This window comes from Peromyscus leucopus, chromosome 4 (assembly GCF_004664715.2).
Source record: "Peromyscus leucopus breed LL Stock chromosome 4, UCI_PerLeu_2.1, whole genome shotgun sequence".
NCBI classification, from domain to species: Eukaryota; Metazoa; Chordata; class Mammalia; order Rodentia; family Cricetidae; genus Peromyscus; species Peromyscus leucopus.
The window spans coordinates 112,379,086-112,404,156 of NC_051066.1; the positions used below are offsets into that span (position 1 = coordinate 112,379,086).

At 38.8% G+C, this 25,071-nt stretch overlaps 1 protein-coding gene across 3 annotated transcripts in view; it reads right to left on the bottom strand.

Moving 5' to 3' along the window:
- Positions 1–25,071, bottom strand: part of Pak5 (p21 (RAC1) activated kinase 5) — a 297,256-nt gene that overhangs the window by 33,961 nt on the left and 238,224 nt on the right. For all 3 annotated transcript variants that reach the window (XM_028884504.2, XM_028884505.2, XM_028884507.2), the window contains one exon: positions 2,579–3,364. In XM_028884504.2, the coding sequence (XP_028740337.1) occupies positions 2,579–3,364 (786 nt within the window). The remainder of the gene's footprint in view (positions 1–2,578; positions 3,365–25,071) is intronic.

The following is a 25,071-nucleotide window of genomic DNA, read 5'->3' on the forward strand; positions in this document are numbered from 1 at the left end:
GGACTGTTGGTTATTTTGATGTCTAATTTCTTGAGTTCTTTATATATTCTGGATATCATCCCTCTGTCAGATGTGGGGTTGGTGAAGATCTTTTCCCATTCTGTAGGCTGTTGTTTTGTCTTGTTGACCATGTCCTTCTCAGTTTTAAGAGGTCCATTTATTAATTGTTTCTCTCAGTGTCTGTGCTACTGGTGTTATATTTAGGAAGTGATCTCTGGTGCCAATGCGTTCAAGAGTACTTCCTACTTTCTCTTCTATCAGGTTCAGAGTAACTGTCAGTTATGTTCATAGCAGCATTATTTGTAATAGCCAGAACCTGCAAACAACCTAGATGCCCTTCAACTGAAGAATGGATAACTAAAATGTGGTACATATACACAATGGAGTACTACTCAGCAGAGAAAAACACTGACATCATGAGGTTTGCAGGCAAATGGATGGAACTAGAAAAAATCACCCTGAGTGAGGTAACCCAGACTCAGAAAGACAAACATGGTATGTACTCACTCAGAAGTGGATACTAGATGTAAAGCAAAGGGTAACCAGACTGCAACTTACAACTCCAGGGAGGCTACCTAGTAAAGAGGACCCTAAGAAAGACACAGGGATCACTCAATGACAGAGAAATGGATAAGATCTACATGAGCAAACTGGACTGGGGAGGGGGGTAATGGACAGCAAGGGTTGGGGGAAAGAGAGCTTAGGGGAGCAGGAGGTTCCAGCTGGGTCAGGAACAGGGTGGAAGGACAAGGAAAGAGATACCATGATAAATGAAGACCCTATGGGAATAGGAAGAAGCAGAGTGCTAGAGAGGTCCCCAGAAATCCACAAAGATAACTCCAATATAGACTACTGGCAATGGTTGAGAGAAAGCCTGAGATGACCTACTCTGGTGATCTGATGGCCGAGCACCCTAACTGTCATGATAGAACTCTCATTCAGTGACTGATGGAAGCAGATGCAGAGAGATCCACAGCCAAGCCCCAGGTGGAGCTCCAGGAGTCCAATCAGCAAGAGAGAGGAGGTATTATATGAGCAAGAGATATCAAGACCATGGTTGGAGGAAGCACAGGGACAAATAGCCAAATTAGTGGAAACACATGAACTATGAACCAATAGCTGAAGAGCCCCCATGGAATTGGATCAGGCCCTCTGGATAAGTGAGATAGTTGATTAGCTTGAACTATCTAGGAGGCCCCTAGGCAGTGGGACCGGGACCTGTCCTTAGTGCATGATCTAGCTTCTTGGAACCTAGGGCCTATGCTGAGACATTTTTCTCAGCTTTGGTGTAGGGAGGAGGGGACTGGACCTGCCTTGGGCTGAATTTACCAGGCTGGACTGACTCCCCAGGGGATACCTTGCTTTGAAAGAGGTGGGAATGGGGGTGGGTGAATTGGGGGGAGGGGAGGCTGGGGGTGGAGTAGGAAGGACAGGGGAATCTGTGGCTGATATGGAAAATTAAATTAATTATAAAATAAAATTTAAAAAAAGGTGTAGCTTAAGTCATTTCCTGTTTGCCCAAATAACTTCTCTTTAACATCTTAGATAAGAAACAAAGGAAAAATTTTACGACAGTTGATAAAGTAGATGGCTGCAGGCAGGCTGGCCCTGCAGGGTTGCTTGTGTTAACAATCTGCTGAGGAGAAAGCATTGGTACAAATGTAGGTGATGTTCCTGGTAGTTCTTGTGGCCCCACTCAGACTGGCTTGAGACTCAAGGGGATCCAGAATGTACCCTCAAATCCTTCTTTTCTGCTTCAGTTGTATAGGTAGGGTACCAAGTCATTTGTATGTTACCACGGACAAATCAACCACTCTCTGGGCTATTGCTAAGTGGCTTACATGCTCATGGAATGGTGTACTTTTAACCACGGATCAGTACTTCTCCCACAGTCTTCTTCCAAGTGTTGGATATGGTGGACCTGTTGATTTTCAAAGCAAATTTATACCAGCCTTATTTAAAAGAGTATACTTTGGGGCATAGGATGGCTCACTGATGGAATGTGTGCCTAGCACACCTACAATTCTATGACTGACTCCTAGCACTATGAAAAAAAACATATACATAGTAGTCCAGGAATTAGATGCTATATATTACTGAAAATGTTCATATAAAAAGTATTATTAAGAATTCAAAAAAAATGAGTAAAAGAGCACACTCTTATTAAAAAACTGTCCCTTGAATTGAATATTTTTTTCTTTTTTATATATCCACATGAACTTTAAAGAATTGGGTCTATTATTTTATTCCCTGTAAGGACCTACAATTGTTTACCCCTCAACATAGAACTTAGTAAATGTGATCAGACTGCATATTGTTAGTAAATCAGAAAGTTGTTCAATTAATACAAATTTCCTATGTTTTAATCAGAAATCCTGTAGTAGGTATCAAAAGATAAATTTTGATTATAATGACATATGGGCCTTGTTGCAAAGTCTTTGATTATGGGACTCATGGGAAAATAAGGTAGGATTTGGAAACTGATTCTCACTGCAAAAGCAGTAAACTCTCCAGACTGGCCAATTAGAACTTCCTCAGCATGATCAGTCACTTGTGGAGAAGAGGTAGTAGACCTTACCTTTGGAATGCACATTGTGGGCTCGGACAAGCGAGGGTAGGTGTAGGAGTTGTATGAGTGTCCTTGAGGATGGGTTTTAAATGCACTTGCTCCAAATGGCATCATGGGTTCCTGAAGCCCTGAGCCTGACTTGGATCTCTGTCGCATAGCTGGCTGAGGGCTTGTCTGATGCAGGTATGATGACTTTGGCCTCCTGTCATAGTCATCAAGGCTGGGTCCCCAATCACTTTCACTGTATGCCAGACTCTCCTTGGAGCACCTGCTGGTCCCTGCAGTTCTAGAAGGCGTGAGTTGGAATGAGTAATCCAGAGGGGAGCTACTAGAGGCTCGCTGGTAACCCCACTTAAGGTCACCATATTCACTCGGTTTGCTCAGTGAGTCCAAGTGTGTGTGATAGTCGACAGGAAACCTGGCCAGGTCAGTTTTCAAAGGCTTCATTTCAGGATAGTAAGCGTCTCCATGTTTCATCTTCATGACATGCCCATTTTGCTTGGCCGCATGGCTGCCTTTATAGTACAGATCCAGGTCATCTCCATAGAGACTCCGTTCTCTGTACTTTTCAGTTGTATAGTCAGCAGTAGTATCTGATTCACTGGAATATTGTGAGAAGGTGATGAAGCCATTTTCTTCTGAATGGCCTTGAACACGGCTAGTGGCTCCTTGATCTGGGGTGGGTGGGCTTTCTTTCCTTAGGGAATTGGAGCGAGTCACAGAGATGTTGTCGAAATCCTCTAGTAGGCCATTAATAGAGGTTTCCTTGCAGGATTTATTTCCTCTGACGATTGTCTAGGAATAATAGGAGGAATATTGTTAAGAAAATATCTCTGGCTTTATAGTTTCTAGAGGATAGTTGCCTCTATTTCATTAAGTTTAAACCACAGAAGAAAACATGAGAGGAACATTTTAGTTAAAAAAAAAAAAAAAAGTAAAGACACATTTGTTGCCTGACTTCACCGGAAAAATACTCAAATATTCAACAGTAATCTGGGCTTGCTAACTTGTGCTTAGTTGTTGCATTAGACTAGAGAGAAGTATTTTCATATTGTTTTGCAGATTAAAAAAACAAACATTCACCTTCTTTTAGAATTACTTTTAATTTGAACTTTGATAATTTCACACACACACACACACACACACACACACACACACGTATTGTAATATACTCACCCTGTTTCCCTCTCTTGTCCTCTCCCACTCCTACAGACTTTCCTTCCTCACAACTAGCCCTTCACCTATTAATGTCTTATTTTTTTGTGTGTTGCCATAGTGCTATGTATTCAGCGCTGGATTGGCCATGTCATATCCAGAAGACAGCATTTCACAGAACTCCCCCTTATCCTCCCCTCCATCCTTTACAATCTCTCCTCTCCCTTTTCTGTGATGTTCTCTGGGTCTTAAAGTGGGCGATGTAGATAGCCTGTTTGGGGCTGAGCAATCAACAGTCAATTATTCTCAGCATTTTGATCAGTATGAGTCTCTGTAGTAACCATTGCCCACTGCAAAAAGAAGCCTCATTGGCTATGGCTGATAGAAGACAGTTTGGAGATATATGTCATATTAGTAGTAATTTCAACCCTAGGGCACCTTCTAACAATGAGCTGATGAATATAAATTTTAACAATCTATAATGTTTGTTTTTTTTTAAACAAAGAACAGATTTGTTATTTTAAAATCCCCAAATGATTTATAAAACCAATAAGCATCACCACTTAAATATGAACACAGGTAGAAAATTGTAACTGATGCTATAAGACTTCATGGAAGATTCTAGAAGACTTTTTTTTTGAAACATGGGGATTAATTACATGGTTTAGTTTGCAATCCAATGTGATATTATTAACTATTGAACTACAATCCTTGCAGTGGCCACACCTGGGTGCTACCATCTTTGAATTTGGGATTTTGCTTGGTAATGATGTGACTGTGCCTGGCTCTTAGTGACAAACTGTTCCCTTTAATAAACCTAAATAACACGGGAATACTAGGAACAGAAAGAAACAGCAAGTCACTTACAGAACCAGTCAGCTGTGTCTTGGCTTGTCATTACACGGTTTGCAGTGAAGTGTATGTGGGGGTGGACAAAAGAACAAAGAACAAAGAGTGGCTATCAAGATTTTAAGAGAAAAATACTTTTGAGCAAGTAGCAAGGAGTTCAAAATCATCATGGTTAGTACAACAGGAAAGCTCTAGGTGTAGGGAGAAGACCAAATTGTCCCAGAGCTTGGGAGCCACAGCTATGTGCCTCAAACTTCATGCTGAAACACAGGGATTTTTTTTTCTGTCAAACAGTCTTAGATTAAATTATTTTTACTTATTTCCTTTCAAATAAACTTATTCTAGAATAGTTTTAACGGTGACATTTCAGAGATTGGGCAGAACATTCCCAAATACCCCCTCACCTAGTGTTTCATGTATTAACATCTTGTATTACTATTAATGAAATGCCACCCTTATCCTAATAAGCTTCCTCCCAGGGCTCTGGTCCTACCCATGAGAAATAAATATTTATTGATTATGTCTCCTGAGTCTCTTTGCCAGTTTCTGGGAATTTCCTTGTTGCTGATGACCTTGGCACTTTTGAGGAGCAATGAACAGATGTTTTCAGAATGTCCCTCAGTTGGATTTGTCTGATATTTTCCTTATGGTTAAACTTGTGTAATAAGTTTTGGGGAGGAAGTCTGTAAAGTACCAATTTCATCACATGTCTCTGGGGCACATGATCAACATGGCTTCTTGCTGATAATGTTACCTTGGTCACTTAGGCAAAGTTGTATTTGCCAGGTGCCTAAGCTCTACCTCACAATTCCTCCCCTCCCTCCACTAGCGAGACACAAAATGCAGCCCACCATGGGGGGAGGGGGGAGGAGGGGTTAAGCTCCACCTCTTTGCACAGGGCATATCTATATAAAGCATTGGAGTTGTATAGGACACATGCATTGCCCTTATTTATTTTTCTGTTCAGTCAATGAATGGAATTCCATCTGCTTGCTGATATAAAAGTAGTAATATTAACAGTGCTATGAGAGAAGTGTTACTTGAAGAAAAGGATAAGGAAAGCCTCTTGTTGTGGAACTCTGTTTTCCATTCATGGATACATGGACACTACCTTCTTGAAGCCCAAGCAGCTGTGGTTACCCACATGAGAATCTCAGATTGGGCCCACTTATGGAAGGCTTGGAGTGCTATACACAAGGCAGCACAGGAGGCCGAACCCCATCTCTGAGGATAGGCAGTTAGCAGTCACTGGGGTGTGGAAAGTCTTCTTTGGTTGCCTACATTTGACCCCGCACTTGTGTATAGCCCCACACCTACACTATAAGTAACCCAGTTAGACTCACTGGTTCACCAAGATAGACATGGGTAGAATGATTTATTTGGTTTGTATTTGGTACCATATATGAACAGATGTTTATTTACATCTCCCTATGCAAAGTTACACAACACTTAAAAAATGTGTAATTTTTTTGCTTTTTACTTTAAAACTTGGACTTGCACTTAGAAACTGTATGATACCAGGAAAATTGCTTAAACTTTTATGGGCATGACTTCTTAATCTATGAAATAGTAAGAATCAATACTTTTCTTTTAGGATTAAGATTGCAATTATTTACATTTAATAATATATAAATTATATAATAAAAATTGGTTGACATGATTCCTGTAATAGAAAGCACTAGTTAGTTACTAGTAAATTCTTCTTATTTAACTATCTCCTCAGCAAAATTTTAAGCTAAGCTGAATATTTGGGAAAGAAGGAAGCTACAAACAATAGAATTTGGCTGCAGCTGCATATATGGGACAAAATAGGATATAAGCAGCAAATGAAACTATTAGTAACTTAAGATGCAAACTCCAAATTCCTTAAATTTAAGAGGAAGATGCATTTCACATTAACTATATTTGCTACATAAAACAAATACTCTTCATTAGAACAACAACAACAACAAAACAGGATCAGCTCCTTCTTAAAAGTGTAATATATGAATCAGAAAATTAACTAACACACCTAGACTTTCAAGATTTAAATAGAAAGGTGGACATGAAAAGAAAGGATACTAGAAATACAGTAAAAACTGACAGAGGCCTTTCCTCAGTGGGAGGATTCAGGATCTGGTTTCTCAGACAGTAGTGTTTACATAAGTCAGCCCATGGCGCTGGGAAGGAAGATTCAGATTCAATAGGCTTGGAGAGAACCTGAGATGCTGAAATGCTCAGAAGCTCACACAGATGTGGCATGGCTGCTGCCCTGTAGCTCACACTATCCACGCAATACAATCACACATTTTCTAGATTCTAGATTCCCTGTATTCAGGGAACCTTTGAAACGAAATGCTTTTCAGTATAGTAGGATCCAGGATTTTGTAAACACACACACACACACACACACACACACACACACACACACACACACACACTGTGTGTGTGTGGCAATTGGTTTGGGGAGCTGTACTGTTCAACACTTTCTCATTCATTATGAAGGTGACATACATTTTACGATTTAGCAAATGGTGATCTTAAAGAGCTCACCACTTGCTCTTAGACTCCCCCAGTCATGCCAGCATGGTGTTTCAGGTCTGCTTGCTTTCTTAGCATAGTCTTGCTGTGAAGCTGTAATAATCCTTAGTGTTGCAGATAAATAAAACCTAGGTCCAAGCAAAGTGAATGTGTGGTTGTTGATATTTGAAAGGAAAAAAACTAACTTAGTCATGGGAAGAACACAAATTAAAGCAAATGAAACAAGCAAGAAACGTAAAGCATGCTCTAACTAAGGGCTTTTCTTTTCTTGGATATTATTTTTCAGAATTTAAAAATGATTTTGACCAAGTATGCAAATCATTCTTAACAGAAACACATGCTCTTGTTGTTGTAGTTGAACTCCTAATTCATTGTTAATAAGCAGGAGGCTCACAAAATGTAAATGTTTGTTCCAAACAGCTTTCCAGCACATTCTCTCTCTCACACACAGAACTAAAACAACAGAAGCCTTTTTGATCAGCACATCCAGTTAAATGAGAACCCAAGCCACATTACTTTTGCTGACTTTCGTTTCCCTTATGGAATCATAACCATCAAAACAATAATAATGAAATCCAAACATGGAGAATTGTTCAACATGGCTTAACCAGGCATCACACAGAAGGACTGCTATTTATTAGACTCAGCATCTGATGTTTATTTTAAGTGAGATTTGTGCAATTTCAGAGAGATCAATAATACAATAACTACAAGAGTATCAGTGAATTTTATGCTGTGGAAACTCCAAGCATTCAAAATCAATGCAAGGCAATCTATTTGCATCTGAAGCTGGGGTTCTCATTGTCTTTCTGCTGTAACCTGGACCGGCTGGCATCTGTTCTGGCTCCTGGTGACAGCGGCCATATTTCATGGTGCTGCTTGTGCAGGCTGTTGGCTGGTGATAAGCGCTAATGGATCTGTCCGGGAGAACAGCTGTCTCCCCTTGTTCCCTGGGAAGGGATGAAAAAGTGCCTCTGTTCTCACTGTCTGTATTAACCTTGACAATAATGAAGTGTGTAATTAACAGCTTTGCCCTAATAAGATCTTACATTTCCTTTTCAAAAACAACATCTCCTCTGTACCTTAAGAATGTGCTTCATATTGTCACACTAAATATTTATCAAGAGGTTAGAAAGCAAAAATTCCTGTGACTCAAGCAAAAAAAAAAAGGTGCTTTTAGGATGTATCTACCTTTAAACTCCATACATGAATTCTGATCCTGTATGTGGAGAATCAGTTCACCTGTCAGTCAAGTGGCTGAAAACATCTGGGTCCGTAGTCACAATAAAACCAGACAGATCTAACACTGGTACCCACCCAGAAAGATGTGAATTCTCAGTTGGATTTTGAACTATCACATCTATTTTCTACATTTTCCCCACTGGACTAATTGGGCTGGGGCAACTGGATGAGACTTGAACGTTATTCCTGGAAAATACGACGATTTGGGCAGAACATCCCAGAGTAGAGGTATCATGAAGATTTCTATCTCAGTTCATTACTTTATTCATTTAATGAAAAACTGTTTTTAGGGGAAGGGAGTACCCCATGATTCTTGAGACAAAATTCAATCATCTAATTAACAGTAGGTAGGATTTAATGCTGTCTTCAAATCTTTCACATGCTATCCTCACATTTTAGCCCAGGTTCCCCCAATAGTAGTGTAGTTTCTTTTAGTAAGTATGGTGGCTTGAATAGGAATGGCCCCAACAGGCTCATATATTTGAATGCTTGGTCATTTGAGAGTGGCACTACTTGAGAAGCATTAGGAGGTGTGACCTTGTTGGAGGAGGTATGACTTTGATGGTGGAAATTTGTCACTGGGGCTGGGCTTGGCATTTCAAAAGATTAAGTCAGGCCCAGTCTCTCTCTCTTGCTGCTGCCTTGGATCCAGATGTAGAACTCTCAGCTCCTTTTGCAGCACCATGTCATGCATACCTGTGTGCCATCAAGCTTCCTGCCATGATGACAATGGACTAAACCTCTGAAACTGTAAGTAAGTCCCAATTAAATGCCTTCATTTATATGAGCTGCTATGGTTATGGTGTCTCTTCACAGCAATGGAACATGGACTAAGACAGTAACAGATCACAAACATCGGGGAGAGAATAGTAGAGGACTGGTTACCAGCTCAAGGGTGTAATGTTAGGGTGGTTATCTGTGGCCACCATGGTTTCACTCTGTGGAGTTGTGAGGACTGTTTCAGAAAGGACCATTCACAGAATGAAGATGGGTGCATGAATCTATTTGCTCCTATATCCTGTCTTAGAATGGAAGAAGCCCTTGAGTCACCATGTCAGAAATCAGAGGTAGTAGTTTATCTGAAGTGAGCAGGTTGCTTCTGAATGGCTGGAGTAAAAAGACATGTGACAGGCTATAAATGATTTAAAGGAGCTTCTAGCTATTAATATGGATTAAACACTTACTATATGTGAGATGATTAGCAATGGTTTCTCCCATGTTTGATTTTCACAATTAGACTTGCAGATACATGGCATTATTTCTTTGAATGAAGCAGAGACATGCTCAGAGAGGCCAAGTAACTTTAACTTGCCCAACGTCACTCAGCTGTTAGATAAAGAATTTGAAAGCAAGTCCGTTCTTACCTATTGTAAAGTTTGCCTTCAATGTAAAAGGTGCACTATAGCATCTTCCCTGTCAACTCCAGTGGTTGGACAGACAGTAACAGCTGGCAAGGGTGACATCCCCACTCACTAGGTGTGTGATACAATACAAAGAATGTGAGTGTGTCCCGTAGGGACACAACACACAATATGCTGAAGGCAAAATGCTTAAGGGAAAATATGCCTACAATTCAGATTTTGTAGGATATGGGAAGAACTATATCAGCTGTCTTCAAACAATTTGCCTTTCTTTTTTTTCCCCTCTGAGACAAAAGAAATATCTTGTTCCATCACATTTGCTCAATTGTGACATTTGGAAAGTTAATAGCAAAATAAAAAGTTAATATGCACAACTTATCATCCTGAATCCAAAAACGAGCAACTGAGTAAATGATGTGTGAATGACTGTTAATATATAATGCTGAAGGTCAAAATTCTTTGATTTGTCTTAAAAACTACAAGACACAGCACATTTATTTTAAATTTAGTCAACAAAATATTACTTTTGAGTGTGTGAAACTTTAATTCCTGTTTGTTTGTTACTTTGTTCTATCAATCTGGATTTTCAAAAAACCTTCACAAATGTTGAAATTGTCTCTTGGCATACTAAAGGATAAGAAACATTCCTACTTATGCACATCCCTGAAGCCAGGACCCTTTCTTGGACAGTTGCCTCTCTGTGGGTGGTACCAGGTCCCTCACTTCTAAAGCTCTCTGCCTGATTTCAAAGTGCAGCAAAACTCTCGGCTGGCCGTAGTGCTGGAGTTCTCTTCCTGCCCTCAAAGAGAGACCTTGGAACAGCAGCATCAGCATTCCCCAGAAGAATTGTGGAAAATGCCGAATCTGAGTCTACCAGGGCCTTCTGGGCCACCATTTGCATTTAATAAAAATGCAGCATAATAACTCCCACATAAGCTGAAGTCAGAGCACTGCGGACCTTGTGCCCTTGGTTTACTCCTAGCTCCCTTTCCCACCCCAAGCTATTTCTGAAAATCAATGAATTCTTTCTGTAAGGCATATCGACTTGATCAATATATACAAATTTAAATACACATACACATTTCTCAAGGAAAAACATGTTTCCTTTTCCTTAAATCCATATTGGTAGGCTTGTTCCTTTGTTTTATACAAAAAGAAACAGTATAAAATGTGGGAAATGATCGATTTGCAGGAAAAAGAGTACTTCTGTGGTCTTTATTATGTTTCTATATGTGCTATGGGGCAATGATAGAGCATATTTATCTGATGATTTTGTTCAAACATCTCAGAGAGCAAGTTCAAGTCCAGCATGCAGGAGTCTGGAACATTTACCTGATCATCTGGTCCTCCAAACCATTCTTTCACAGTAACAGAACAGCAGGAACCCATGTAGAAATATGGAAACAGAATTTATTTCTTTTTTTCTGAGTTACCTTGCCTCATTAAAGAAGATAATCAACAAGTCCATTTCCTCAAGTAATGTCTTAGACAAACCTGGGACCCACAAAGGACACATGCCCCAGAAGAGACTCAAACAATATTATCTTTCCTTTCACAAATGTACCACAACAGTTTTTATATTATGACTACTTAACACAAAGGACACTGATAAATGTGAGATTAAGTATTGCTTTTGTTCTAGGAGTGTTTGTGAGGCCATGCAAGGTCCACAGGAAGGTCTTATGAACAGGTTGAAAATAAGAAAGCTCAATTTCCTGAAGGAAATACTGCTTTTCTGGTTCTCCATTCTAGGACAAAAAATCTGAGAGCCATTTGCCTGGACTCAGAAGAGCGTTTGAATATACAGCTTATCCACTGTGTTCAGGTAAAAAGGCCTATTGAATCCATTTATCTTGCTAAAACTTTTATTGAGTTTTATTGAGTCTCACTCTTTAGTTATAGTTATAATTTGCCACAATTTTACTTCATGGGATTTCATTATGCAGTAATACCAATGATTTAAGTAATAGAGTAGTGTCATTTTTCTTTATTTTTTATTTTTTTCTATAGTGGGTATTGAACCTAGGACCTTACATATGTTAAGTAAGTGGTATAACATTAAGCCACACCCACAACTCCAGAAACTTAGATACTTCCTTTCCAGTACAAATTATATTACTTACTCTTTACCTTTAAAAAAATACATTTAGAGACCGGGTGATGGTGGCACATGCCTTTAATCCCATCACTTTGGATGCAGAGGTAGGCAGATCTCTGTGAGTTCGAGGCCAGCCTGGTCTACAAAGTGAGTTCCAGTTCCAGGACAGCCAGGGCTGTTACACAGAGAAACCCTGTCTCAAAAACCAAATCAAACAAGTAAACAAACAATAACCCAAGCCAAAACAAAAAAAACAAAACAAAACAAAAATCCACATTTAGAAAATTTTTAGTACTTCATATATCCCCTCATCTTACTTCTCTCAACAAGGGTCTCCTGAAGGTTGTTCAGTCATAGAGAATACTAGTCTATACCATAAAAGTAAAACCTGATGAAAAGCTCTCACTGTTGTTAGCACTTTAGAAACAGACTACAGAGATGTGGTATCTTTGGGCACTTACAAAGGCCTTTCTGCCCAGACTTATCCCAAAAGCAGCTTAGGAAGGACCCCACCAGGGACCCCAGGCAGTGGCAGTTTTAAACCTCTCTCAGATGATTTCAATTAGTAGCCAAGGTTGAAAACCAGTATTGTTAGGGAGTGCTCACTACAGTATGCTCTGCACACAAAGCCCCTGGCATCTTGAAGCACACAGACTTCCCTTGAGGAGGTCTGGTGTGGGACATGTGACTCTGGACTTCTAACAAGGCTGGTGATACTGCTATAAACACAAACTGAGAGTTGCAAGGTCCTTCAGAACAGAGAGGTTATGTGATGTCAAGCCTGAGGCTGCATAGTGCAAAGAAAATGAGATTATACTGTAGAGAGAGCATTGGATTGTGAGTTCAGCCATCTGGGTTTTAGTCCAGTCTCTGCCACCAGCAACAAAGCAACCTTTGTCAGGTAAATGACCTTGCTGAGTCGATGGATCTTTTCTGTACTGAGAGGGTCTGTCTGGCTTATCTCTATCTCTACCATTCTTTTGTTTTGAGAGTTGTTATTGTGTCTTGGCTTCTCTAAGTAGGTACCATTCCTACAAAGAGCTGACTTTATGTTAGCTTTCTTTCTTCTTTTTTTTTTTCTTTTTTTTTTTCGAGACAGAATTTCTTTGTGTAGCTTTGTGCCTTTCCTGGAACTCGCTTTGGGGACCAGGCTGGCCTCTAACTCACAGAGATCCACCTGGCTCTGCCTCCCGAGTGCTGGGATTAAAGGCGTGTGCCACCACCGCCCAGCGTTATGTTAGCTTTCTTAATTGAGAAAGAATCTTACAAATGCTAAATTACTGGAAGAGAAAACTATATGTACTAACTGGAGTTTGAGTTCTCACTCTCCAGTATGTTTAAGCTTCTAGAATATGTACTTCCCCTTTATGTGAACAATTCTGAGCTTAGGCAGATGAGCCTATGCTGCCACAAATCATTCAGCATTCTGATACATTCTCAGCAATGTCCATCTGTGCTAGGTTGATGCAAAGATGGCCTCACTTTTCCTCTCCAATCTGCTCACACACACACTTTGCAGTAAGACTCAGAAAAAGTGAGGCCACACCCAATTCAGCCTATGCTTCTAGACCCTATCTGGTTGCCATGTAAATAAGTGTGGACTTGCCTGACAACAAATGAAAAATACATGGACCAGAAACTTGTACCAGTTGAGGCTACCCTAGACTAGCTGGCCTCAAGGACCTGCCTCACCACTTGAAAGAAGGTGAACATAGACCAAATTGGTGACATGCAATATTGTGAGGAGCAATAGATGATCATTGCCTTATAATCCCCGACCACCCTCTTTTTAATGTGCATGATCTGAGTGTGGAGTTCTTTGCATGTATGTATGCATATTCCCATCTGTGTGGTGTGTTTGGATGTAGGTTTGTGCCTGGTGCCTGTGTACATGTTGTATGTGGAGGCCAACATTGATGTGGGGTGTCTTTTTCAATTACTCTCGACTTTATTTATAGAGACATAAAAATATATTATGGTAATATTATAAAATAAATAATTTTATTTGAATTAAAAATTAATTCAACGCTCTCATTTGAATTCAGAGCTTGCTGATGCAGCTAGTATAGTCCCCAGCTTGCTCTGGGAATTCAGTAGCTGCCTCCTGGATGCTGAGATCAAAAGGAGGCAGCCTGCCTCACATTCATTTGGGTGTTGGAGTCAGGAACTCTGGCCTTCACATTTGCACAAGTGCCTTGCTCACCAAGACACTTTCCCAGCCCCTAAACTTCTCTTTTAAAATGTGGCAAAAATACATAAAACAAAACCTTACCATTCTAAGTATATACTTTGATGTCATTAAGTACATTCAAAATGTTGTAAAACTATTTTATTACCCCAAATCTAAAACTCCAGACTTATTAAAAACTCTCTCCCCCTTAGCTCCCCAGTGACCTCTAATGTATTTTCTGTCTGCATTAATTTTCCTGTTCTAGGCTCCAATCAAAAGTAGACTTGTACAATAGTGTTCTTTGCCCTGATTGTTCACTTAGTGAGCATATATGTTTTAGTATGTGCAGAACTTTTATTCCCTTTAAAAAGCAATATTCTATTTTATAAACACCATATTTTGGTTCTCCATTCACCTAATGATGGACATTTGCATCTGCTTTTTGGCTATTATGAATGTTGTTGTTGTGAGCATTGGTATAGGAGAATCTGTTCAGGCTGACAGCTTCAATCTTTTGGGTATATATGATGACAATTCTATGTTAAAAATTTCAAGAAATCTCTGAACTCTATTCTATAGGTGCTGTCCATTTGATATTTTTTGTTCTTATTTAGCAATCTGTGAGGACTCTAATGTCTCTATATCTTTGACAGGAGTAGTTGACCACATATGATTGGACTCCACAATATTATTATTTTGTATGTGTGCTTTTATTTGATTACAGTTTGTTACTGTAGGTTTTTTGGGTGGTAGTGGTGGTGATTTTATTTTGTTTTCTTGGTTTTGTTGTTGTGCTGGGTTTTTGTTTGTTTTTTGAGAAAGAACTTAAAGTTGGATGGTAAGGAGGGGGCAAAGATCAGGAAGGATGTGGAGGAAGGGAAGAATATAATCAAAATATATTTACATTTAAAAATTGTTTTAAATAAGAAAAAATATATTATGGTAATATTATAAAAAATAATAATAGAAAAGTTTAAAAAAAACTGAAATATTTATTTTTAATTTTTTAAAAAACAGTCATTCTAATGGTGGCATCGCGCGTGCGTGTGTGTGTGCGTGCGTGTGTGCGTGTGTGTGTGTGTGTGTGTGTGTGTGTGTGTGTGTGTGTGTGTGTGTGTTTGCTGAGGCCAAACTTATTTATAGTAGACAAGTGATGCCTCTCTGGTCAGCATCCCCAGCAGTCTTCCCAAGGCTTTGCTTTGCATCTCCTCAGTGACTAGTTATGTTCAGCATTCTTCCTGTACTTATTGGCCATTTCTATGTCTTCTTTGGGAAAAATGTTTGTCCAAGGCCTTTGCCCATCTTTAAAATGGGTTACTTTTTTTCTGTTTTTTTTTGTTTTTGTTGTTTTAGTTTTAAATTCTTTTGACATCTTGTTACAAACATGATTTGCAAATATTATAAAGGCTACTTTTTATGATTTAGGTAGTATCTTTCTCATCTTTTTTCTTCTTTTTTTATGGTGTTCATGCCTTTGGTTTCATATCCAAGAAGTCATTGCCAAGCCCAATATCATAAAGTGTCCCTGTATTTTTCTTCTAAGAGCATCATAGCGAGGCTCTTATGTTCAGGGCTTTGATGCATTTGAGTTAATTTCTATATATGGCATAAATTAAGGGTCTAACTCCATCCTTTTGTATGTGGATATACAGCTTTCTCATACTATTGAAAAGGCTGTTATTCTCAGTGAATAGTCTTGGCACCTTTGCCAGTTTATTTCTGGGATGATTCTATTCTGTGGGCTTCAGTGTGTGTCCTTACATGAGCATGAGACTATTTTGGTTTTTATTATGTGGTGTAGCAAGTTTTGAGATTGAGAACTATTAGTACTTCAACTTTGTTCTTACTTTCAAGAGAATTTTTTTAAAGGGGGCTGGAGTGATGGATCATTGGCTAAGAGCTCTAATTGCTCCTGCAGAGGATCTGGGTTCTATTCCTAACACTGACATGGCAGCTCACAACCATCTGTAACTCCAGTTCTAGGGGATCCGATGCCCTCTTCTGGACTCAACAGCAACCAGGAACACTTGTAGTGCACAGACCTATGTGTAGGCAGAAGACTCATATGCATAAAAATAAAATTTAAAATACAAAGTAAAGAGTAAAATTCAGGTCTTTAGGACCCTTTGAGATTGCATATGACTTTCTCTTTCTTTCCCTCCTTCTCTATTTTCTTTCTCTTTTCATGTCTCTTTCTCTCCTTCCATCCACCTTTCTTTTGCTTTCTTTATTAGTAGAGATGAAATCTGGGACCTTATGGATGCTAGTTAGGTAGTCTGTGTCTGGGCCATAACCCAGCCAGGATTGTTTTTCTGTTTTTTCAAAACTCACGACTAATATTTTCATAGGATTGCACTGAATATGTAGGCAGTTTTGAATATATATATATCCTCTTATAATAGTACATCTTGAATCCATGGAAACCAGATATTTTTCCATTTATTTACTTATTTACATCTTCTTTTTTGGTAAACAGAACTACATATGATAATAAATAATTGATCGACTATGGTCATTATTTCAGGGCACTGAATTGAAGTTTACTAGTTCCCCTCCCTGGGAGATGCTCCCAGCAAAGGGTTAGACTTTCTCATTTGTGAAACATGTCATGGACACTGACTGTCTTCTGCCCTCCTAGTTTCTAGGATTTTCTACCAGAATAGAATAGCACTCTACTCTTTTGCCTTCTCTACTCATTTGTCTGCAGGTAATAGGGAGCCTGCTTTATCTGTGGGGGAAGAAGAAAGGTCAGGATTCATGCACAACTCAAGGGATTGTCTTCAATTTAATGGAGTGCTTTCCTTTTTTCAGCCTGTACATTCTACTTCCACATGGCAATGAGCCATCCCTCTTCTTTTAGAAGCCAAGATCCCCACTCTGACCTGACACAGGAAGATGATAAGTGTAGAAGTAATTCATATGGTGGTAGGAAAGGTCAATTCCAGGTCTGTAGAGTTCTCTCATATTTCAGCTACAGGTTTGATGTGGAAGCACATTTTCCAGGAAGCTTATTAACAAACAGGCTTCATAATAATAGATCTGACATCTGGATCTCCAACTACCTTTTCCACAGTCTAAATACAGGGTTATGTAAAAAGGCATTCACATTGCCTTTGCATTTATATTCTATTATAGTGACTTGAATCAGACATGGAAGTGAGAAGAAATACTACAAGAACCCATGAATTAAAAATAAGAGGTGGGAGAGATACTTTTTGTGAAATGGTGGCAAAAGAGTTTAGAAGACATCAAAGTTTCAAAATAAATGCTTCTGTAAGGATGAAATTATTCTTTATATGCAGCTATGCGCTATTGCCTATCTCAAATGTTCGATTTACCCAACAGCTTTGGATAGTGTCCATTATTGCTCTCACGCTTTGTTTTGTGAATGAGAAAGGGAAGATACAATTGCTGCCTGGGGTTTCACAGCTTTACAGAAATATAATAGACTGAAATAACATCCTGATAATGTCATACCTTCCTTTGGGACAATTGGGAGGCCTCCTTTGAGATTCTGAAAGACATATTCCTGATCCTTTGACTGTGAGGTTGGCCATTGAATTTGACAAACTGACAAAAGTCTATGTGATTATATGTGAGTCTAAATTCTTGAGTTTCTGCCATCAGCCCTGAGAAAAACCTGTATTAGTAATGCTGGTTCATGCAAAACTTTATGGTCCATGCTTGTCCACAATAATTTCAGGATCCAAACTCAATGTTGAATCTATAGCCCACCCCAATTAATCTGAAGCCTGAAGCATAAGAACCCAGCCAACTCCATAATCATAAGCAAGAAAAAAAAAGGCATGTTTGTTGAGGTCCTTGATCAATTTGAAGTTGAGTTTTGTTCAAGGTGATAAATATGAATCTATTTTTATTCTTTTACGTGTAGCTATCCAGTTTGACCAGAACCATTTGTTGAAGATGCTGTCTTTTCTCTGGTGTGTATTTTTGGCTTCTTTTTAAAAGACCAGGTGTTTTTAGTTGTGTGGATTTATGTCCAAGTCTTCATTTTGATTCAATTGATCAATGTGTCTGTTTTTATTCCCATACCATGCTGTTTTTATTATTATAGCTCTGTAGTACAACTTGAAAATCTGGCATGGTAATACCTCTAGCAGTTCTTTTATTATTTGGGATTGTTTTAATTATCATGTTGTGTGTGTGTGTGTGTGTGTGTGTGTGTGTGTGTGTGTGTGTGTGCTTCCATATGAAGCTGAATATTGTTCTTCAATTTCTGTAAACAATTATGTTGCAATTTTAATGGGGATTGAATTGAATCTGTAGACTGCTTTTAGTAGGATGGCTATTTTCACATTATTAATCCTACTGATCCATGAGGTATCATGGGATGGATGGGAGGTCTTTCCATCTCTGGTGTATTCTTCAAACATCTTAAAGTTCTTACTATACAAAGTTTTCACTTGCTTGGTTAGAGTTATTTCAAGATATATATTGTGAGGTTATTTTTTCCTTGATTTCTTCCTCAATATATCTGCCATTTGTATATGGGAAGGCTACTGATGTTTTGTGTTCATTTTCTATCCTACTACTTTGCTGAAATTGTTTTCAGTTCTAAGATTCTTCTCGTGGAATCTTTAGGGTCTCTTATTTATAGACTTGTGTCATCATCAAATAAGGATACATATACTTCTTCCTTTCCTATTTGTATCCCTTTGATCTCTTTCAGTTGTTTTATTGCTCTAGCTAACATATATATATATTGAACAGGTATGGAAAGAGTGGCCATCTTTGTCTTATTCCCGATTTTAGTGGAAATGCTTGTGAGTTTCTCTTGGTTTAAAATGATATTGGCTATGGATTTTCTATAAATTGCCTTCATTATGTTGAGACATGTTTTCCTTATCTGTAGCCTCTCCAGGACTTTTATCACAAAGGGATGTTGGAATTTGTCATAGACTGTTTATGCATCTGATGGGATGATAGTACGTTTTATGTCTATTTGTTAATGTGACAGATTGTTTTTATTGATTTGTTTGTGTTGATTCATCCCTGCATCTCTGGCATGAAGTCTATTATGGAACCCATATCCCACATTGTTAATGAGTCCAAAACATGAGGCTGGATAGGTCATGGGTCCTAGGAGAAAACCTACAACTATTATTCTGTTACATGTACATACCAACAAAATGACTCCAAAAGACATAGTTCTATACTCATCCATGAGTGTATCACTCAGTCCTTATCAGAGAAGCTTCTTGAAGTAGATGATAATTAACAGAAACCCATAACTATATAGAAAGTGAGAGACCTTGGAGTACTCAGCTCAAAATGGGATGTCTTTTTCACATCCCTCCAATCAAGATTCAGGGATCTATGTATATGAGGAGATGGAAAGATTGTAAGAGAGAAGTGGGAGATGACTTCAAGGAAACAATATTTTCCAGAAACAGCAGAGCTGATGTATGAACTAATAGAGACTATGACATCATGCACAAGACGTGTACAAGCTACAGACAGATAAAATCCCAGCAGGGAGAGGGCAAAGTGTATGTACACTAAGTCATACTCCTAGCCAAGAGTCTATTTACAATTCTTAGCTGATGGAAAAGGGAAAATCAGTGTTTTTTTTTTTTTCAATAGAATAATAGTAGGAATATCAGCCACATTCCTGGGAAGGCATCATGCTCAGGAGTTGTTGACCAACATAAATCATACTCCTTGTGTGTGTGTGTGTGTGTGTGTGTGTGTGTGTGTGTGTGTTGTCTTTTTTTTGAGAGAGAGAGAGAGAGAGAGAGAGAGAGAGAGAGAGAGAGCGCATGAAATTGGATAGGTAGGAGTGGGAGTGGAAGGCAGATCTGTGACTAGTTGAGGGATGGGAAAGAATATGATCAAAATATGTTATATTAAATTCTCAAAACATAGAGACATTAAAAAGCAAAAGGCAAATAAATTGTTAAAGGCATTCATACTTTGGAGTTTCATTGCTATGCAGCAGTTTTTCCAACTATAGTTGACTAATACACCAAAGCAGTTAAATTAGATTTGAAAATGTCTAAATGCAGTGTTTTGATTCCACCTTCTCTGATAACACAACTTTGGCAGTAATGCTGTCATGGAGCCTGTGTATTCAGGTGGATTAGGCTTCTTGGTATCAGGCATCTAGCCAATATAAATGCTCAGCAGCCCTGATAGATGGATAGAGCCTCAGGAGAGAGTTCCAGGCTGTTTTGTCAGTTTCTAAGAATTGAAAGGTTCTGTTTTATAGTTTAGTAAATCTTTATCATATCACACCACAGGCCTTTCCCATGCTAGATTGGTTAACTAGCAGGAAGCTTGGCCTACATGCAACATTTGACAGAGCTGACATCCAAGACTGCTCCAAACCACTCAAACATGACCACAGCAGCTGAGCAAAAGGAAGAAAGAGTTCTTCCTATTGATTCAAATTTGGTTTCTTTGTAGTGGAATATTTGAACTTTATTGAAGAAACACCCATCTTGCCTGAATATACATGGGATAGAGCATCCATTTGGAAAAATATGTACTAATTTGATTTGCTCTCTAAACAGGAAACAACAAAAGAAAGCAAACAAATAAAAGAAACATATCATTAAAGAAACATATCATTTTATCACCACTCATGTATTTTAGTTCCTAGTCCTCAATAATAGAGGTAGAGACAGAGGCGGTTTGATGGGAGAGCCAATACAACTTAGTTTTGCCTTACATTTTCTTGGCACAGAACCTAGAAAGCTGCAAGGGACCATCCTCCATCTGCAAGGCACTGCAAGCTAGTGAGAGGAATAACTTGGAGATCAGAGATGCTTCTAAGGAGAAAATGACCATGTGTCCTATAAACTCCCTTTCAATGATACTATGTGTGGGCTTCTATGTAGATGGATCTGCCAGTGAGAAATGCAACTGCAGTTGGCATCTGTTTGGAAATGCTTCTATGTTGGGAGGGAGGACATGCCATAGAAGGAGGCTTTATATGGCTGGAAGAAGGCAGCCACTCATTTTCTCCATCTCTATTAACTCCTCTGCTTTTTTCCTCTGCCTTCTGTGAAGCCCTTCAACTCAGTCCACTTCATTTCCTCTAGGATTCAGTTTCTGCCCTACTTGAGTCAGAGGACCAGTACCTCCTAGTGCATGAAATGAAGGTCTCTTCCTCTCCACAGCTGATCTCCAGCTCTCACACAACTTCTGCTCTACAAGAAAATCCAATACCATTTTAACACTGTTCTTGACTAACTAAGGTAATTGGTGTATTGTTCAAATGATGGATTGATACTCTGACTAGCCAGATCTTTCTGTAACTATAGTTTCTGTTTTCTGACTATTTCCCTAGATTTACAGATAACGCTGTAATGTTTACAATGCATGATATAGTCTGTGTAGAGTATCTACTGCCTCAGAATATAATCTTTATAGACATCCTATGATGCACACTATAGTCATACCCAAAATATCATTTGAACAATGGAAAACTCTTCCCAAGAAAAAATTGAAGGAAAAAAAAAAAGAAACATTTATCACCATTTCTCTGTAAAGAAAAGTCTGTTTCAAAAGCAGTCTGCAGTACATCTGTTAGCTAATGCAAGAGTCTTCTAGCCTTCTAGACACACAAATGGCCCCAAGTGATAGCCTCATGTGCAAAGCATAGCACACACAGACAATTTTCTGGGCAGTGGTTACACAATACCATTCTCCCCCTTTCTTCGAGATGAAGATCTCCGTCACGATATGTGGTAACACAGTACAGTTGACTTTGAACACACTGCTGGAAGAGAAGTGAACATTGAACAACCATCTCTTTCCAAATTTTTCCAAATCTGGCCATCAGGAAATTCCATGACAGAGGTAAGTAAACCTTTTTCCATAATATTTGTCTCATGAACTCATAATATAGTTCGAAGGTGAACTGTCAAGTGAGGTAAAAATTGCCACAGGTGCAGAGGTGATACAAAAGAAGCATCATTGTCAAAACATCCAACCATATCATGAGGGACAGTCTCATGAAAGTTATAACTGATGAGACTATTTTCAAATTTATTACACATAAGAGCCCACTGTGGTTGGAGGAATTGATATTTTTACATAACAAAAGGCAGGACAATAAGGTTAAACTACTTACTAAGGGTCACAAAATTAGTCGAGGTGGAGGAATCAGGTTTTGAAGTTAGATCTCTCTAAACCCAAAGCATTTACTCTTAAGCAGCTATAATTCACTATTCAAAACTATGGCATCCACGTATGTGAGCCCCACTGGACCAATGTCCCCGCCTGATTCCTTTTACCTGTTTTATCCACCCATTTGCCACCTACACACAAAACTTCACCATATCATCCCTTCTCAGACACTTGCTCGTGAGATAAGAGAAATATGCCTGCTGCCTGGATTTTTCTTTTTCTCCTTCAAATTGGCCATGGAATGTTAGAGGAGAGGCATTTTGTGCCAGAGAAAGAAACTTATGGCCTAAAGAATTTCTGGTTGATGTGCTACATAGAATTCAAGGTCATTTTGTGGTGCTAGGCATCTTTATGGAGTGGGGGTGGCTGGCAGCTTTATTTGAGTTCTTTTGGAACAGGCCTTGAGGGAGAACTTTGGTACCATTTCTTGGATTAGAAAGAAATTTCAGGAAGCCACATGAGCATCAGAGGAGGATGTAATCAAGAGGAGATGATTCCATAATGGATGTACTGGTAAGCACCCACTGTGAGGAAGTGGGCAGTCCTACTTTAGTCCCTCCAAGGTGCTACATATTAATAGAATGTATGTCTATTAATTGTCTGAGTAAGAGGTAGAGAAACAGGTATTTTCCAACAGGTTCTTCCTGCTTTGGTCAAGGATTGTCAGGGGAGTATTAATTACCTGGCATTTCTGGCCGACCTGTCATATCATAAAAAGGTTGACATGGGGACGAATACAAGCTGTCTCTGGTTTTAGTCATTTAAAACAGCAGGTAGCCTCAAGTGTGTTTGAAGAGATGGGAAGTAGTATCTTCATGTGACACCCTATAGTGTGCTTCATATATAGACAGATGCAAACTTAAATGCCTGTTCTGCCATGGATGAAGTATACATTTTTATGCATGTTAAAGAAAGCCTCTCTATAAATATATTTATTCTTTGTAGAGTTTAGATAAATATATATTAGGTTGATTGGAGGGAGAATAAAGAGAAGCAGTATAGTGTATGCTACCAGTAGGTACAGTGCTACAGTACACAGTGGACAATTATTACTACTCTTCTATTGGGTTTAAAGTAAAGAATATTTGGACAGGCCAGAAGGTCAAAGACTACCAGCATTTGTCTCTATTCTTAGTAAGTGCTTGTTGAATAAATGAATAAAATAATAAAAATCTAGATAGTGGCCTAGGAAGGAACATAACTGCAAAATTGAATTTGTAGTGGAGTAAGATTAATCTCTTCATCATAACATCAATATGATAGAGCAGCTACTTTATAACCACAATAAAATAAAGTTCAAACATTGAAAAAAAATCTATGTCAGATAGTGGTTACTCTTGAGAAAACTGAGAATGGAAGTGAGTATAAGTTGGGAGTCTAATGAAGGGAAGGGAGTTATGATATTGTGATTCCCAATACATGTATTATCTTTGCAAAACTGTGCTGAGCAATATGGCTCTCATAGGCTCATATATCTGAATACTTGTTCCCAGGTTTGAGAATGATTAGGATGTGCGGCCTTGTTGGAGGAACTGGGGGTGGGTCTTGAGGTTTCAGAAACCCATGAGATTTTCAGTTAGCTTTCTCTCTACATTGTGCTTGTGTAGCTTCCAGCTACAGCCATAGCACCATGTCTGCCTGCTGCCATTCTACCCTCCATGATGGCTGTAGACTCACCCTCTGGAAGTATAAACCTCAATAAACTCTTTTTTAAAGGCGTCCTTGTCATGCCTCTTCACAGCAATAGGAAAGTCCTGAAGACAGGTGGTGTACTTCTGATTGTGCCTTTCTCTCATCTTCCTCTCATATGTACGTATGCATTACACATCAGTGTCAATAACGACTTCTAGACAGTGAGGGAGCACAGGCCTTGACTTTTTAAACTATTTCCAGGTCCTCTATCGCACAGAATAAGAAACATAGACACAAAAATGTTAACTAGTTAATTTCCACCTGACTGTATCTTAGAAACAAAAAAAAAAAAAACAAAAAAAAAAAACAAAAAAAACAACAACAAAAAAAAACACACACACACACAAAAAACATCTTAAGCAAAAATCCTTAAAAACAAACAAACAAACAAATGAACAAAATACCCCTAACATTAAAGGCAAACTCTTTTCTTCACTAATATTTTTAAAATGAAGAATTTAGTAGCCAAGATCCACAAAGACAAACATTGTATATTTTCTTTCATTTATGGACATTAGCTTTGAATATTCAGATATGTGTGTTTTATTTGAAATATCCTTAGAGGTCAGGAAATTAGTAATGGTCCTTGGTGTGATTTTCGTGGAGGGGAGATAGAACTCAATGGTATAAAGAGTTCAATGGAATTAGTGGATCAAGAAGAGTTCAGTTAGTGCTGGGGATGGGAAAGCAGTGTAGAATAAGGGTTATGGGGGTGGAATAAGTAACACGAAGGACCATTTAAAAACATATGGAAAAATATTGCTATGGAAGCATCTTAAAATAAACATATACATTGTCTTAGGTACAATGAAAAGACAGCCTTATTTTTCAGACATTGTTGCTAATGGTCTTTCTGCAAAACGTGGTTATAAGGAAGTACCAGACAAAGCCCAACTGAGGGCCATTTCATAAAACTGTTAGCCTATACTCTTCGGAAGTGCCAAGATCAGAACAGACACAGGAAGGCAAGGGACACTTTCAGACTCATGAAACACAAAGAGGAAGACAACTGAATGTAGGGGACTTCCCACTGAATCTTCACCATTGGCTCTGTTCCAGTTTTATTCTGCTGCTGTGATAAAATACCCCAACCAAAATCAACTTGAGGAGGAGAGAGTTTATCGGGCTTATACTTCCAGGCAACAGTCCATCATTGAGGAAATATATGGCAAGAACTCAAGGCAAGAACCATGGATAACCTCTACTTGCTGCCTCACTCAGCTAACTTTCTTACACAATCCAGCACTACCTGCAGAGGGAT